This window comes from Dryobates pubescens, chromosome 25 (genome assembly GCF_014839835.1).
Source record: "Dryobates pubescens isolate bDryPub1 chromosome 25, bDryPub1.pri, whole genome shotgun sequence".
Taxonomy (NCBI): domain Eukaryota; kingdom Metazoa; phylum Chordata; class Aves; order Piciformes; family Picidae; genus Dryobates; species Dryobates pubescens.
In genome coordinates this window covers 444,890-459,606 of record NC_071636.1, presented here as the reverse complement: position 1 = coordinate 459,606, position 14,717 = coordinate 444,890, and the positions used below count along the sequence as shown (strand labels likewise).

Genomic DNA, 14,717 nt, shown 5'->3' with positions numbered 1-14,717 from the left:
GGCAGCCGTGCGGGGCAGCTGTGCACGCGCAGGGGCGGGCCGTCGCGTGCGCGGGGCGGGGCCGCGGCAGGTGCACGGGGGGCGGGGCGGCGCTCTCGCCTCCTGCGCCTTTAAGGCGCCGCGCAGGTGGGGGGCGGGTGCTGACGTCACGGGGGGCGCAGCACCGCAAGGTGAGCCGGGGTGGGGGGGGGGGCGCGGGCCGGGCCGGGCCCGGGGCCGCTCGCTCGGAGCTGCCGCTGATGGAGCTGGCCCGGCGCGGCAGCGCGGACCAGGGCTCGGCCGCCGCGGTGGGGCCTCGGCCCGGCGCTCCCTGGGGTCCCGCGGCAGCCGCCTCTCCCGCGCGGCCGGTGTCCTTCGGCTCCGGAGGCTCGGCCCGGCCGCAGCCCGGCGGCGGGGCCCCGGTGGCGCCGTTCCTCGGCGGCGGCGTCTCGGGCGCCCGCAGGAGCTCCCGGCCGGACGCCGCCTGCGACCCCTTTCTGTATGCGTGCCCGCGGCCCGGGGGCGCGCCGCGCGGCGGGTCCGAGGAGCGGGCCTCGGGCAGGGCTGCACAGCCCCTGCCGCTGGAGGCCGGCCGGGTCCAGCCCGAGGGCACCGGCGGGCATCACCCCTTCGCGCTGCCTGCCCTGCTGCCCCCCAGCCCGGGCGCCCCCACGGCTCGTCCCGCCATGCCGTCCCCCGTAGCGCTCGGCCCGGCGCCGAGCCGACCCGCCTTCGCCGAGCTCAGTCCCCTGGAGCATGACGCCCCCGGCAAGCCGCCGCCCGCCGAGCGGAGGGAGATGCTCCCCAAGGCAGAGTCGAGCGACCACATCTCGGCCTGGGCGAGCTCCTCGCCCCGCGCCGCCGGACTGCCCAAAGCCATCTCCAGCGAGTTCATCTCCGGCGGGCGGGCGAGCCTGGCCAAGCCTGCAGCCCTCTCCAAACCGGAGCCGGACGAGCTCTCCCTCTTGGGGAAGTCCCTCGGCCTGCCAAGCTCCGGTGACTCCTGCGATGCTCTGCTCGGCGGCTCGGGAAGGGGCCCGGAGGACAGCTCGTTCCGGTGAGCAGGTGTCACGGCGAGGGGAGCGCAGGGGGGACCCATGCCGGGCAGAAGCTGCCCTTGCTTTGTACGAAGCAGCGAGCGAAAGCGCTGTAGGGCTGGAGGTGCCCCTCGGCTCCTGCTGTGGGGCTTGGTTCAGCTGGAGGAGAGCTGTGGTGGGGGGCTACGGACAGACAGTGTTCGCTGGGGGGAGGGGGTGCCCGGTGCCCGCTGTCTGTGCAGCCCGCGTTCTCGGGAGGGGGTGCTGCGTGGGGCGGCAGGGGCTGCGGAGCGGGTCTGGAAAGGCTGTGGCATTGCTCTCTCGCTGTGGAAACGTGTCCCCCGTGAGCGAGGCTTGTCCCGGCGCTGCCCGCGGGCGCTGCTGCATGCTGCGTAGCGGCACTAATGTGTTGTGGCTGCCCGTGGCTTGGCGCCGGTGAAGGACACCGCTGCGGGGCTCGCAGCGCTGCTCTCGCCCGCGCTGCCCTGGCTGCCCGTGCGCTGGGGCAGGCCGGGGGGGCTGAGAAGGAGCCTGGAGGATGATGGACTCCTGGGCACGGGAAGCGGTTTTGCGGGGACGCCTTGTCTCGCGGGGCTGGCTGCTGTGCCAGCCTGCCTGTGCCAGTCGGTGCTGATGGGAACGTGGGCTCCTTGTGCTCACGTTTGGAATTTCACCAGGGCTCGGCTCGCAGCAGGGTTTGCTGTGTGCCAAGGGAAGGTGCAGACCCTGGGGAAGTTCAGGGGCAGGGACCTGTTTCCCTCCAAGGGGACTTAAGGGCCTGGCTGAGCTTCTGCTGTGGCCACTTCTGTTGCAGGCAGAGAGCTTCCTTAGTGGAGTTAGAAGCTGAATGGGGGTGGGAGGGGGACAAGGAACTACCTCTGAGCCCTAGGGCTTAGCTTGTTCTTCCTTTGTCCTGCCAAGCATCACAGTGGTCACCTGGAACGTGGGCACAGCCATGCCCCCGAGCGATGTCACATCCTTGCTGCACCTCAACACGGGCGAGACAAACGATGCAGACATGATCGCCATCGGGTAAGAGGGGGAGGTGCAGGGGCCCCCTCCCCTGCCCTGGTATCTCCCTTTTTGGGGGGTCCCCCTAGCCCTGGGGGAAGCAGGGAACAGAAGAGCTGCAGCCCCAGCCTCCCTGGGGCGAGGTGAGCAGGGAGGGTTGGGCATGGCAAGCCATCAAATACCGTGATGGTGATGGAGTAAAACGGGGTGCTGAGAGGAGCTGAGACCCTGGCACCCCGGGCAGCCTCGAACCCTTCAAGAGCCCCTGGCTGGCTGTGCTGTGCAGCCTGGGGAGCACGGCTCGCGCTGAGAGCCTCTGCAGTGCTGGGGTCAGGTCTGTCGAGGCATTTAGCTTGCCTCTGGAAGCCCTCTGGGAGCATTTCCCCCATCTCAGCTTTCGTTCGTGGTATGCAGGCCTCAAGGGCACAGCTCTGCTGTTGTCTCACAGCTGGATTGGCTCCGTGCCCCTGGCAGCACTCAGCTGCTGGCGAGGCGGCGCCGTGCCCAGGCTGTGGTGGTGTGGCCAAGGGAGCCTGTGGGGCAGGCTGGTCCCTCAGGCTTTGCTGTGGTGTCTGCGAGGTGCTGCCTTTGCAGACGATGCGAGAACCACTTCTGCCCCTGTGGGTGAGGTGAAGGAGCTGGGTCTGCAGCCAGGAGGCAGCAGGAAGAGCCCTGAGGATCCTCGCCCCAGGGCAGAGCTCGGTGTGAGGCTGAGAGGGGCAGAGCCGCCCTGCTTTGGTGGAGTCAGCCTCCTGCTCCCTCAGCTTTGCAGGCAGCCGGGCTGGAGCTGCCTGGGGGCTGTGGGTGTATGGGGCAGGGGTGTAGCTGACAGCGGGGGACGCGCTGGAAGTGTGCCCTGGCTGGGGCAGGGTGTCCTGCTCCCCACCCCCGGGGTGGCTCTGCCTGGCTTCGTCCTTCTCCTGACCCTGTGCCCTCAGCATTTGATATTTTGGGGCAAGGCGTTTCCTGACTCTGCCTCTCTCTGCGGATGTTCTTCCCTCTCTTTACTAATTGCTGAGCCATGGAGCTCTGTTAACCTTCTCCTTGCTGCTGCTCTGGGCTTGGTGGCCAAATGTGCATCTGGACACCCTGTGCTGAACTCCTGCTGAGGCTTCTCTGTAGCCTCTCTTGTAGAGCCCAATGCAGCTGAAATGTTCCCCTGAGCCCTTCTAGCACCTGGAGATAGGCTTTGAACTGCTCTCCAGCCCTGTGCAGCTGAACTGCTCCTGCTTTGACATGGCCTTAGGGCCTCGTGGGGTTCAGGGCCACTTGTGCCTCCTGCTAGCGCAGGGCCCAGCTCTGCTGGAGCAAGGATGTGGCTGGTTTGTGCCCCAAACCCGAGGTCCTTCCTCCAGCTGCTCCTCATGCCCTGGCCCCGCTCCCCAGCACCGTGCCTGGGCACCTCTCTCGAGCAGCTCCTGCCAGCTGGGGCACAGACACCCCCTGCTGTGGCTGAGGGACCTGTCCCTTTCTTCCCAGGCTGCAAGAGGTCAACTCTAAGATAAACAAGCGCCTGAAGGATGCCCTCTTCACAGATCAGTGGAGTGAGCTCTTCATGGATGTGCTGAGCCCCTTCCACTTCGTCCTGGTAGGAGCTCTCCGAGAGGCTGGGCAGCTGCTGTGCCCTCTCTGTCCGAAGGGCAGGTGGGCCCTGGGCAGGGAGAGTTGGGCTGCAGGGAGTGAAGGAAGGAGGTGCAGTGAGACAGTCTGCTGGAGGGACAGACTGCAGCAAGTGGGGGCTGATTTCAGGGCATCTCACCAGTGTGCCATCCAAGCCTGTGCCACCCAGCTCCCTTTCCTGTGCCTTAGGCTTCCCCTGTGGTGCTCTGGGGTCTTTTGTGGCCTGCTGCATTGCCCCAGGCTGAGGGGGTGAACGTGGGAGCCAGTCTGTGCTCCTGGCAGCAGCCTGTGGGTGCCAGGCCAGGCTCACCTCGTGTAGGTGAGCCTTGGCATCGCTGCACACCCCAGCTGCCACTGTTCAGGAATTAAATGTGCTGGTGGTCAGCTGCAGGATGGGGAGGGGGCGTGCAGAGGCTGGGGGAGGAGGGGGAGCTCTGGGTCCTGCTGTGGCTATCCTCTCCCCTCATGCCCTGCTCCCGCGGCAGGTCAGCACGGTGCGGATGCAGGGTGTGATCCTCCTGGTGTTTGCCAAGTACTACCACCTGCCCTTCCTGCAGGACATACAGACAGACTGCACCAGGACGGGGCTGGGAGGCTACTGGGTGAGTGGTGGCCCCGGGGGGGAGGCTGGCATGGGGGGGTGGGGCTGGCCTCCCGGGCGGTGACGGCGTCCTCTCGGCGCAGGGCAACAAGGGAGGGGTGAGCGTCCGGCTCTCCATCTTCGGGCACATGGTCTGCTTCCTGAACTGCCACCTGCCAGCACACCTGGAGAAGGCTGAGCAGCGCAAGGAGGACTTTGCCACCATCCTGCACATGCAGCAGTTCGAGGGGCGCGTGGCCAACGGCATCCTGGACCACGAGTGCGTACCCCGTGGTGCCCCCACCCTTCACCCCTTCCAGATAGGGTCTGGGGTCTGTCCCCTCGATCCCACCACAGACTGAGGATGGGGTCCTGCCTGCAGAGTTGCACAACTGCCCTGTGGCCCAGTGGGCACCCAGCCAGGTGGGTAGGTGCCCTTGGTTCCCTCTGGGGCACATCCAGGCCTGGGGCAGCTTCGCAGATTGCATCGAGTTGGAAGGGACCCTCAAAGGTCAGCCTGTCACCCCCCCTGCAGTCAGCAGGGACACCTCCAGCTGGAGCAGGCTGCCCAGGGTCACACTGAGTCTGATCTTGAGTGTCTCCAAGGATGAGGCTTCTGCCACATCCCTGAGCACCTTCTGCCATGCTGGTGCCACTGGGGTTTGGGAGTGGTGGGGAGTGAGGGCCTGGCATCACCCCAGTGTCCTGGCTGTGGGCTCTCAGCCTGGTAGGTGACTCATAGTGGAAATTTCCATCCCCAGTTTCTGCCCAGGGGAGTCAGGGCTGTGTGGCTGATGGTGCTGGATCCTACCTGAGGAATCCTGGCAGTGCTGGCAGCCGGCCAGGCTGTAGGCTTGGAAGTGCTGACCTGCATCAGTGCTCCTGGGAGCGCCTCTGCTGCAGGCTGAGGCTGCTCACAGGGTGATAGGGGTTGGAAGGGACCTCCAAAGGTCATCCAGCCCAAGCCCCCTGCCAGAGTAGGGGCAGAGACTCCAGCACAGGGCACACAGAACACATCCAGATGGGGCTGGAGAGGCTCCAGAGCAGGAGACTCCACAACCTCTCTGGGCAGCCTGCTCCAGGCCTCTGGGAGCCTCCCAGGGCAGAAGTTCCTCCTCCTGCTGAGCTGCAACCTCCTGGGCTGCAGTTTCCATCCCTTGCCCCTTGGCCTATGCCAGGCTGCAGCTGAGCAGAGCCTGTGCCCTGCCTCCTGCCCCCCAGCCCTCAGAGATTTAGAAGCATTCCTTAGATCCCCTCTCAGGCTTCTCCTCTGCAGCCTCAGCAGCCCCAGGGCTCTCAGCCTCTCCTCCCAGGGCAGTGCTGCAGTCCCTCACTCATCCTGGTAGCCTCTGTTGGGCTCTCTGCAGCAGGTCCCTGTCCCTGCTGAGCTGGGGAGCCCAGGGCTGGGTGCAATATTGAGGCCTCCCCAGGGCAGAGCTGTGCTGCCTGGCTCCCTCCAGCCTGTTGCCCTCTTCCCCCCCAGCCTGGTGTTCTGGTTCGGGGACCTCAACTTCCGCATCGAGAGCCTGGACATTCGCTTCGTCAAGTACGCCATCGACAGCCACATCCTCAGCCAGCTCTGGGAGAAGGACCAGGTGGGCCTGGGCTGGGGCTGGGCTGAGCCTCAGGTGGGCCCTGCCTGCGCTCTGGCCCTTGCCACAGCTGCCCGTGCAGCTGTGGGGCACAGAGGGTGGCGCAGCCCCGGGAGGATCTCTGGGAGCTGGGCAGGAGCCTCCTGTGGCAGCGTGCTGGGAAGGGCTGGGGCTGAGGCACGAGAGCTTGCTGCTGGCGTGGCATGGGCAGGCCCCAGGAGCTGTGAGGGGCTGGAAGCCACAGGGCAGGGATTTGGGTGCTGGGGTGGGGAGGTCTTGGGGGCTTGCAGAGGGGTCTGGCCGTGGGGGCTGCTGTGCTCTTCTACCTGCTGCTCTCTTTCCCGCAGCTGAACATTGCCAAGAGCACCTGGCCTGTCCTCAGTGGCTTTCAGGAGGGACCCCTGAACTTCCCACCCACCTTCAAGTTCGATGTGGGCACCAACAAGTATGACAGCAGGTAGGAGAGCAGAGCTCAGTGTGTGCTGGGCATGGGGGTGGGCAGCGTGTGTGCAGGAGTGGTGGAGCCCAGAGCCAGGGCAGGAGCTGCTGCTGGTGTGGATGGGTGAGAAAATGCTGGGGCTGGCATGGGCTGCACTGGGGGTGGCAGGCTGGGACCCAGCTGCCATGCTGGGGCTGGCATGGGCTGCACTGGGGGTGGCAGGCTGAGGCAGTTGTCATGGTGGTGCCAGCAGAGGTCTGTCCCTGCAGCTGCACTGAGCTGTGTGCTGAGAGGAGCTGCCTCCCCTCCCCGTGTGTGCCATAGTGCCAGGGGGAGGCAGTTTGGGGTGGAGCCCACTGCCCTCTGCCAGGCAAGAGATGCCCCTCTGTGCCCCGCAGTGCCAAGAAGAGGAAGCCTGCCTGGACTGACCGCATCCTGTGGAAGATCAAAGGTGCCAGCGGGGGGCCCGGCGCGGGCGGGCGCCGGCCCAGCCGGAGCGTGCTGGCAGTGAGCCTGCTCTGCTACTGCAGCCACATGGAGTACACCATCAGCGACCACAAGCCAGTAGCTGCCCTCTTTGCAGTGCAGGTGAGCTCCAGCCAGGCCCTCTGGGCACCCAGGCCAGGGAGGGATGCTCGTGGGTGCGTGCTGGGGCTGCCTGCATGAGGGTCTCGGCCTGGGGGTGCCCTGGCTGACAGTGTCTGTGTCAGTTTGCTTCCAAGGCAGACAAGCCTCCCGTTGAGATCTATGTGGCTGATGAATGGAGCAGGCCTGAGCAGGCAGTTGTCAGGTACAGGATGGCTGCTGGCTTCCACCGGAGCTCCTGGGACTGGATAGGACTCTACCGGGTATGGCCCTGGGGGGCTGCTGGGGCTGGAGGGAGGGGGGAGCCCTGCACAGGCACCACAGGAGCCCTTCTGAGCTACCCCCACCACCAGTGGACACCGACACAGGGCAGGGACCTGTGCTCTGCGTTCTCCCTTCCCCTGTGGAGCCCTGGCAGTGAGCAGCAGGCTCTGGCCCTGCTTCAGGAGGCTCAGATCCTGCAGTCCTCCTTTCCTCCTGCGCCGGGGGCCTCGCCCCCTCCCAAGCCTGGCACTCGAGGCTGGGGGCACCGCTGGCAGGGTGCAAGGAGAGGGTGTGCAGGGGGGCAGAGCTGAGGCCGGGCTCGGGGTGGTGCTGAGCAGAGCTGATGTTCTGCCCTGCACACGCTCAGGTAGGCTTTCGGCATCCCAAAGACTACGTCTCCTACGTCTGGGCCAGGAGTGAGGAGGGGGAGCGCTGCCTGGAGAAGCAGCTCTGTGCCCAGGTGAGCTGGGGACAGCCCTCCTGGCCCCCTGGGCACTTGTGCCCCAGGGCAGGGGGCAGCAAACGGCCCTTGTGAGGCCAGGGGGGCAGGAGGGCACCTCCTCGGTGCTGTGCACTGAGCCTGGGGCAGAGCCACTGTGCTGGCACTGGGAACTTCTGCTCTCAGCTGGGGCTGGAGCCGAGGGGAGGGGGTACCCCTCTGCCCAGCCCTGATGCCCACCACTGTCTCTGGGCCCTAGGTGATGTTCTCTGAGGAGGCACTGCCCAAGGGGAAGGGCGAATACATCCTCGGGTACTACAGCAACGCCTCCAGCAGCATTGCCGGCATGACTGAGCCCTTCCAGGTCAGCAGGGCCGAGGGGCTGGGGGAGGGCAGGGGCGGGGGGCGCTTGGCTGGCAGTGCCCCCCCGTGCCCTGCGAGGGGAGGCAGCGGTGCTAAGGCAGGGCACAGATCTCCCTGCCCAGGTCAGAGGAGGGCAGCAGCCCCACGGACAGCTCCGGCAGCAGCTCGGAGGAGGAGGACGACAGCACCCTGGTCCTGCTGGCCCCCAAGTCGCGCAGCCCCAGCCCGGGCAAGATGAAACGGCACCGGAGCCGCAGCCCCAGCCTGGCCAAGTTCCAGGGCCTCATCCTGCGGCCGGCCAGCCGGGACCGGGCGGCCAGCCGCAGCCCCTCGCCGCAGAGCCGCCGCCGCGGCCCCCCCGGGGACATCCCCACCATCCACCTGCCGCCCGCGGAGCCGGGGCACGGCCAGGAGCAGGGGCGGGCGGCTGAGAGCCAGGAGGGCAGCTCCTGCTACCAGACTGTGCCGGAGCAGGGCCGCTGCAGGCAGGTCTCTGCCGACAGCCCCCTGGCCAGGGCCGACCCCCGCAGCCTGGGGCTGCTGCCTGCCCTCCGCCTGGAGATGATCGACCAGGCCCTGGGCCGCCGCAGGGACGGCGCCGACCAGGCCTACCCTGGCCAGAGGATGAGCCCCACCAGCCCCCCCAAGGAGGGGAGCAGCCCCCAGGAGCTGGACAGCCGTAGCTGTGCCATGGGCCGCTGAGGGCGGCCCCCCGCCTCCCTCTCTAGTACGCTTGCTGTGTGCTTCCCTCTGCCACTCCCTGCTGAGACTTCCCTCTCCCTTTATTTATTGGGGTGATTGCTCACCTGCAGTGTGTGCCAGGCTGCCCTCAGCCTCAGCTCCTGCCCTGGGAGGGCGGGGAAGTGGCACAGGGGAGGAGGGCAAGGCTGGTCCAGGGTCGGGGGAGCCCCTCATGCAAGTCAGACTGCAAGACCCCTTCAGCTGTTTGGAGTGCTGGCCTTGCACCTGAGGAGGGACAGGATGCCAGGGCAGGGCTATGGTGGCACTGGTGATAGGCATAGGGTGAGGATCACCCCAGGGTACCCCTGAGATCAAAGCTTGCTCCTTCCACCTGTTAACCACTGTGCCTCAGCCTTGGATGTAGTGCAAGCAACACAATAAACTCTCCTGCCCACCCCAGCTGCACTCTGTTTACTGCAGGGGGGAAAGATCGGGCCCAGGGGTGGGGGCCACAGTGTGAACAGAAAGGGGGGGCAGAAGGCTCAGCCCTGGCACCATCCACCATGCTCAGACTGCCCTTTATTTGTCTTCTGCCACACACAGGGACTGACACCACCCCCCACCCCCCCACTAAGGCAAGGCCCTAGGCCTGCCCCTAGCTGCTCGACCCCCACCACACACCCCCCGGCTCACACCAGGGCTGGGAACAAGCATGGACCCCCAAGCCCTCCTTGCGCTGCCTCCTACCCTGCCTGGGGGAGGGTCAGCCACACCACACTGCTCAGGGCCCTCCCCAGCTGAAGGAACTAGGGGAGGGGGATCCTGGGGTCCTGCCATCCTGCCTGCCTCAGGGCACAACCTGGGTTTCCCGAGTCCTTTTCCCTTGCCGTGATGCCTGTGGATGGCAGCCACAGCGCTTAAGCTTTCTCCATCCCTTTGTCTGCCCTCCAGCTGTGTGGCCCCAGCTCCATGCAGTCATGCCAGCAGCCATGCTTAGTGCCATCCAAGGACCAGAAATGCAGCAGCTCCCCTCGGTGGCTGCAGCACTGCACATCTTCCCCCAGGAGGCAGCTCGGGCATCACCGGGGCACTGCCTGCTGCCAAGCACCCGGCCTCTGCTCCAGGGCCAGCCGCAGGCATTGCTCGTAGAGGGTGCCTCCACTGCTCTGTGTCTTCCAGTCTGGGTGCTTGGCCTCGGAGGTGCCATGCAGGGGACCCCAGTGCCTCAGGATCTTTTGGAGGTGCCGTGCAGGGACTGGGACAGCTCGGGGTGCTGCCATACAGCTGCCAGAGAAGCAAGGCTGAGCATCAGTAAAGCTGCAGCACCGACATCCACTGCCTTCCCCCCAGCCCTGCTCGCGCGCAGCAGAACAGGAGACGACCTTTGCAATGCCAGCTTCGTGCCAAGCCTGCAGGACAGCACCCAGCCCTGCTGCCTACGCATGGTGGGAAGCCCCACGCAAGCCACGGCCCCTTGCCCCCCTGGCACTTACCTGTGCTGTGACCCTTCTCCCGGGCTGCAGCCGGTGTGTGGCTCCAGCACAAAGCAGTCCGTGGCAATGCGGTCGGCCAGCACGGCCACCTCCGCCTCACCGAGGTCCCTGGCCCTGCGCAGGAACCGTGCCAGCCTGCGGCCACAGGGTGGCAGCACTCAGCGGCTGCCGGCCGCGGCAGGCATCCCCCTGGGTACCATCAGACCCCGAGCGCTGGGCAAGGCAGGACACAAAGCCCTGCCCGTCCCCACTGGACACTCACCTGCGAGTGCAGTTGCAGTGGAAGAAGGTCCGGGTGCCCACGTTGTGCAGCTGGTACTTCACCTCCTGAGGTGCAACCTGGTGCTCGCACTTATCCAGACGCTTGTAGCACCTGCAGGCTCTGCCTGAGGGCAGCAGGGTGGGTGAGGGGCACCCCAGCAGGCTGAGAAGCACCCCGGCAGGCTGAGCTGTCCGGACACCCCAGCCGTGGCACCCACTCTGCCCCCGCAGGGCACAAACTCACCCCGCTGCCGCGACCCCTCCACGGCAGGTGCCCAGGTGCCTCTGCACCGCTGCGCGGCCAAGCCGGATCCGAGGCTGCCATCACGGGAGGGGGCCGTGCAGGCAGGCTGTGCCGAGTCCCCAGGCGCTGGCTGTGCTGCTCCCAGCACTTGCCTTCCTCCAGCGAGCTCCTGTTCCAACACAGCCACCGCTGTCGCGGGACTGGGCTCCAGCCCCACACCCGCTGCCGGGTGCCCGGCGGCTGCGGGCTCAGCCTTGCCCCCCGTGGGCGCAGGGGACAATGTGCGTGGGCCCTGCAGCCGCGGGGCTGTCAGAGGTCTCTGCGCCTGTCGGAGCCTAGGGCTTTGCTCCGGTCCCTGCCGGAGCCGCTTGCGCCCTGCCCTAGAGGCTTTCCTTCCCGTGGCTGGGGGCTGCCCCGCAGGGCCGCCCGTCTCCTCCGCAGGCAGGCGGGGCTGGTACTGACTCTGCTGCACCATCCTGGCCAGGGGCACTACAGCGTACCGCGCACACCTGGTGACACCGGGCGTCGTGAGGCCCTGCGCCCCAGCCCTGCCACGGCCCGCCTGTGCCCTCTTGCCGCCGGCGGGGCACCCGGCGGGGCACGCTCGGGGCTGGCCCCCACGGGGACACTCACCCTCCCCACCAGTGCCACTGGACGCACTCCTCGCTGTCCTCCAGCACGAAGCATGGCACCTCCAGCAGGTTGAAGAAGGTGATGCCGATGAGGTTGGAGACGGTGTCGTTGAGAGCCAGCAGGCACCGCCGGAACCTGCGGGGCAGTCGGGGTGTGTGAGCGGCCCGGCAGGCCCCACCAGGGGACCGGCGACCACTCCCATCCCTGTCCGGCGCGGCCAGCCCCGGGGCACCTGGCGTCGCAGTCGCAGTGCGAGACGGTGTGCAGCCGGTAGTTGCGGATGCCGTAGCTGAACTGCAGCGCCGCGATCTGCGCCGAGCACAGGTCGTGCTCCCGGCAGCACCGGTCGGGTCCGCGGAAGAGACCTGCGCGAGGCAGCGTCGGTGAGCGACGGCGGCTGTCGGCAGGACGGATGGGGCGCTCCCGCCCGCCACCCCCGTACCCAGCTCGCTGCTGTTCCCCGCCGAGTCACCGAGCCCGCACCACAGCGTGCCGGGCAGCGTCCAGCCCCGCCGGCGGCGCTTGGCCGGCGGCGCGGGGTCGGCGCAGGCGGCGCGGCGGCGCCAGAGCGCGGCCAGGTCCCGCCGCAGCGCGGCGCCGGGGGCGGCGGGCGGGCGGCGCGCGCAGGAGGCGCGGAAGGCGCGAGCCAGGCGCGGGTCGCGGCGGGCCCAGCAGGCGCGGAGGCGGCCGCGCGCGGTCCAGGCGCTCTCCACCAGAGCTGCCGGCCCGGCCCCGGGGCCGCCGCCGCTCAGGAAGGCCACGTAGCGCGCGCCACCCGCCCCCGCCACGCGCCGCGCGCACACGGCCCCGCCGGGCCAGGCTCGCGCGCACGCGCACAGGGCCGCGCACGCCAGCACCGCGCGCCCCCACATCCTGCGGCGCCGCGCGCCCGCCCCCGACTCCCGCGCCCGGCTTTAAGCCCGCGCGCGGCGACGCACCCGGCGCTGATTGGGCCGCGCCGCGCCCCGGCCCCGCCCCGGGACCGGCGGGCGGGAGGCGGCGGCGCCGCTCCGCCCGGGCACCTCCCGCCGCGGGGCGGGCGCCCTCCGCAGGTGCCGCGCTGTGGGGCTGCGCGCCGCCGCCGCGGGCATCCCGGGGGGAAGCCGAGGTGCGGGAGCAGGCGCCCGCGCGCCCAGGCGTGTGCCGTGCGCGGGGTGCCCGCATCCGCCTGCCCGCGGCGGCTCTGCGCGGTACGGGCTACGCAGCTGTGGTCCTGCCGCCGCTGCTGCACCTGCCTCGTGGTGCAGGACTGTGCCTGCTCAGGTGCTGAGTCTTCAAGGATGGAGACTCTGCAGCCTCCCTGGGGAACTCGTGCCGGTGCTTGACCTTCCCGGCCGAAAGGCGTTCCCCGGACAGAGAAGCGGCACACCGAGGCCTGGCTTCACTTCTCTCTGCCAAGGGGGTGCCAGGAAGGGGCTGGAAAGGGAAGGAAGCAGAAGGAGCCACCACGATTGTTCTGGGTGCAGCTCATGCTTGCAGAGGCAGCCTCGGGATTGTTTACTTGCTTGGGATGATGCTGTGCCCTTCTGGGGTTCGGCGTGCTGAGGGGTGATGACCGACGGTTTGTGGAGCCCTGTGTACCCAGGAGTGCTTCAGGGCAGCTGGGGTCTGGCACCAGAGCCTTATCTCACTTTATCAGGATTTCCCTGATGGCCTGGCCAGAGGCCAACACCACACACGGTGCAGAGTCCACTCTGCAGCAGTGGTAGGGCTGCCAGGTGCCACTCACAATGCTGCCCGAGGTCGTGAAGGTCTCTCAGCTGCCACATCACCTGGCTCGAGTGGGCCCTATCCCATGGGAGCACATTTCTGTCCTGGAGGCTGTTCTCACCAAGTGGCACTGCCATGCCAGTGCCAAGGAAGAGCTCTGCTAGGAGATGCTGCAGCCCCAAGGGAGCCAGCCTTCCGCCTCCCCACTGGCCACCACGGCCTCCTGCTGCAGACCTTGCCACACTGCACCTGCTGCCTGTCCCCTGCCCTCCCAGTGGGTCCCAGGGCTGCCTCATGCCCACCTGTGCCCTTGCACCCCTGTGGCTGCCCCATGGCTGTGCTTGCAGCCCCATGGGGAGAGCCTCGAGCCGGCAGCACGGCTCAGCCTTGGCTGCCAAGCATCTGAGTGTCTCAGGGCCTTGGGTTTGGGTTTGTCTGGGAGATAAGCTGAGGCTGCAGCCTTCACCCCCACCAGCAGCCAGCACAGGGCACATGGCTGGCCCCACGCTGCCCCACTGCTGGCTGCTGCTGGGGGGCTGCTGGGGTCTATTCAGAGCGTGGGGCTGAGCCCTGGACTGCCTGCCCTGCAACCAGCTCTGCTGACGTGGCTCAAGGTTGCTGTCAAGGACAGTGCAGGGCTGAGGCACCAAGGGCTTGCTCTGCCTGTGCTGCTGCAATGCTCAGGCCACCCCTGGGCCTGCAGGGGGGAATGCTGGGGTCTGGCTCAGGTGCCAGCAGCCACAGCCCTGTGCAGCAAAGGTGGTCAGGGGTCCCAGACTGTGTCGGCAGGAGTGCAAAGGAGGCCTGGACTGCACGTTCCACTGGGGTCTCCCCAGCACACGACACACATCCCCTGCTGGGGTCACTGGAGGCTACTGAGCTGATGGAGGCTGGAGCTGTGCTTCCTTGGGCTGCAGGGGGGGAGGTGAAGCTGCACCTGCCCTGCCCTGGTCAAGGCCAGGGTCGTTTCTTCTCCCTTCGTACCCCAAGGCCAGCGTGAGCATCGAGGTGATGGCTCCTTGAGAGATCCTGCAGGCAGAGCCTGGATGTCCAGGCTGTGTGGGTGACTGCTGGAGCTCCTGTGTGCCCCAGAGCTCACCCCTGCCCAGCTGCCTCCGTGCCCAGCCCTCGCCCCAGGCAGCAGGCACTGGGTGAGTGTGTACAGAGTGTGCTGCCAGCTGCACCCTGCTGGTGTCCCCACGGCAGAGGCACCAGTGGGTGGGGAACACAGCTCTGCCCACGCTGGGGAAGGGGCTCTTACTCTGCCCAGGACAGAGCCAGAGGGGCTTGAGCTCCTGACAGTGCATGCAGAGAGGGGAGCTGGCGCTGCAGAGCCCTGGGCCAGCCTAGCCAAGCCCTGCATGTAAACAGCAAGTGGTTCAAGGACTGCCACGGGATGGTGCCCTTCATGTGGGACATCCACAGTGACAATTACATAAGGAGCTGCTGCAGAATTGGACCTGAGCCCTTCCTCTTTCCACTGCTCTGAGCTGCAACTTACAGCTTTGTAGAGATGAAAAGAAGAAGAAAGGGTGGAGGAAGAGGAGGGCTGGTGCAGCTGATTCACACCTGAACTGAGGTAATCAATTCAACCAGGGAGGGCTCTTGAGGGCTGGTGTGGACTCTGCCATGCACCCACCCACGAGGCCCTCCAGCCCTCGCCAGGACATGGTGGGTTGGACCTCTGTCTGACAGCTGGCATGGTCTCTGCCTGGGTGCCACCATGTCCAGCACCTGTCTCTGGTGTCGAGCTGTGGCTCCACGTCACACCTTCCTCTCACCTGGG

The 14,717-nt window shown here is 67.4% G+C and overlaps 2 protein-coding genes across 2 annotated transcripts; one reads left to right on the top strand and one right to left on the bottom strand.

The window, feature by feature from the left end:
• Nucleotides 1-156: 156 nt before the first annotated feature.
• Nucleotides 157-9,045, top strand: INPP5J (inositol polyphosphate-5-phosphatase J). The gene is made up of 12 exons (XM_009910304.2): nucleotides 157-1,036; nucleotides 1,938-2,048; nucleotides 3,507-3,615; nucleotides 4,133-4,249; nucleotides 4,332-4,507; nucleotides 5,711-5,822; nucleotides 6,167-6,276; nucleotides 6,657-6,846; nucleotides 6,969-7,106; nucleotides 7,475-7,567; nucleotides 7,806-7,910; nucleotides 8,018-9,045. The coding sequence occupies exons 1-12, from the start codon at nucleotides 240-242 to the stop codon at nucleotides 8,609-8,611; spliced, it is 2,652 nt and encodes an 883-aa protein (XP_009908606.2). The 5' UTR covers nucleotides 157-239; the 3' UTR covers nucleotides 8,612-9,045.
• A 472-nt stretch (nucleotides 9,046-9,517) lies between these two features.
• On the bottom strand, nucleotides 9,518-12,093 carry LOC128898500 (group 3 secretory phospholipase A2-like). The gene is made up of 7 exons (XM_054172809.1): nucleotides 11,664-12,093; nucleotides 11,454-11,586; nucleotides 11,222-11,356; nucleotides 10,589-11,097; nucleotides 10,346-10,469; nucleotides 10,084-10,218; nucleotides 9,518-9,874 (listed from the first exon to the last, which is right to left on the bottom strand). The coding sequence occupies exons 1-7, from the start codon at nucleotides 12,091-12,093 to the stop codon at nucleotides 9,670-9,672; spliced, it is 1,671 nt and encodes a 556-aa protein (XP_054028784.1). The 3' UTR covers nucleotides 9,518-9,669.
• Nucleotides 12,094-14,717: the final 2,624 nt, after the last annotated feature.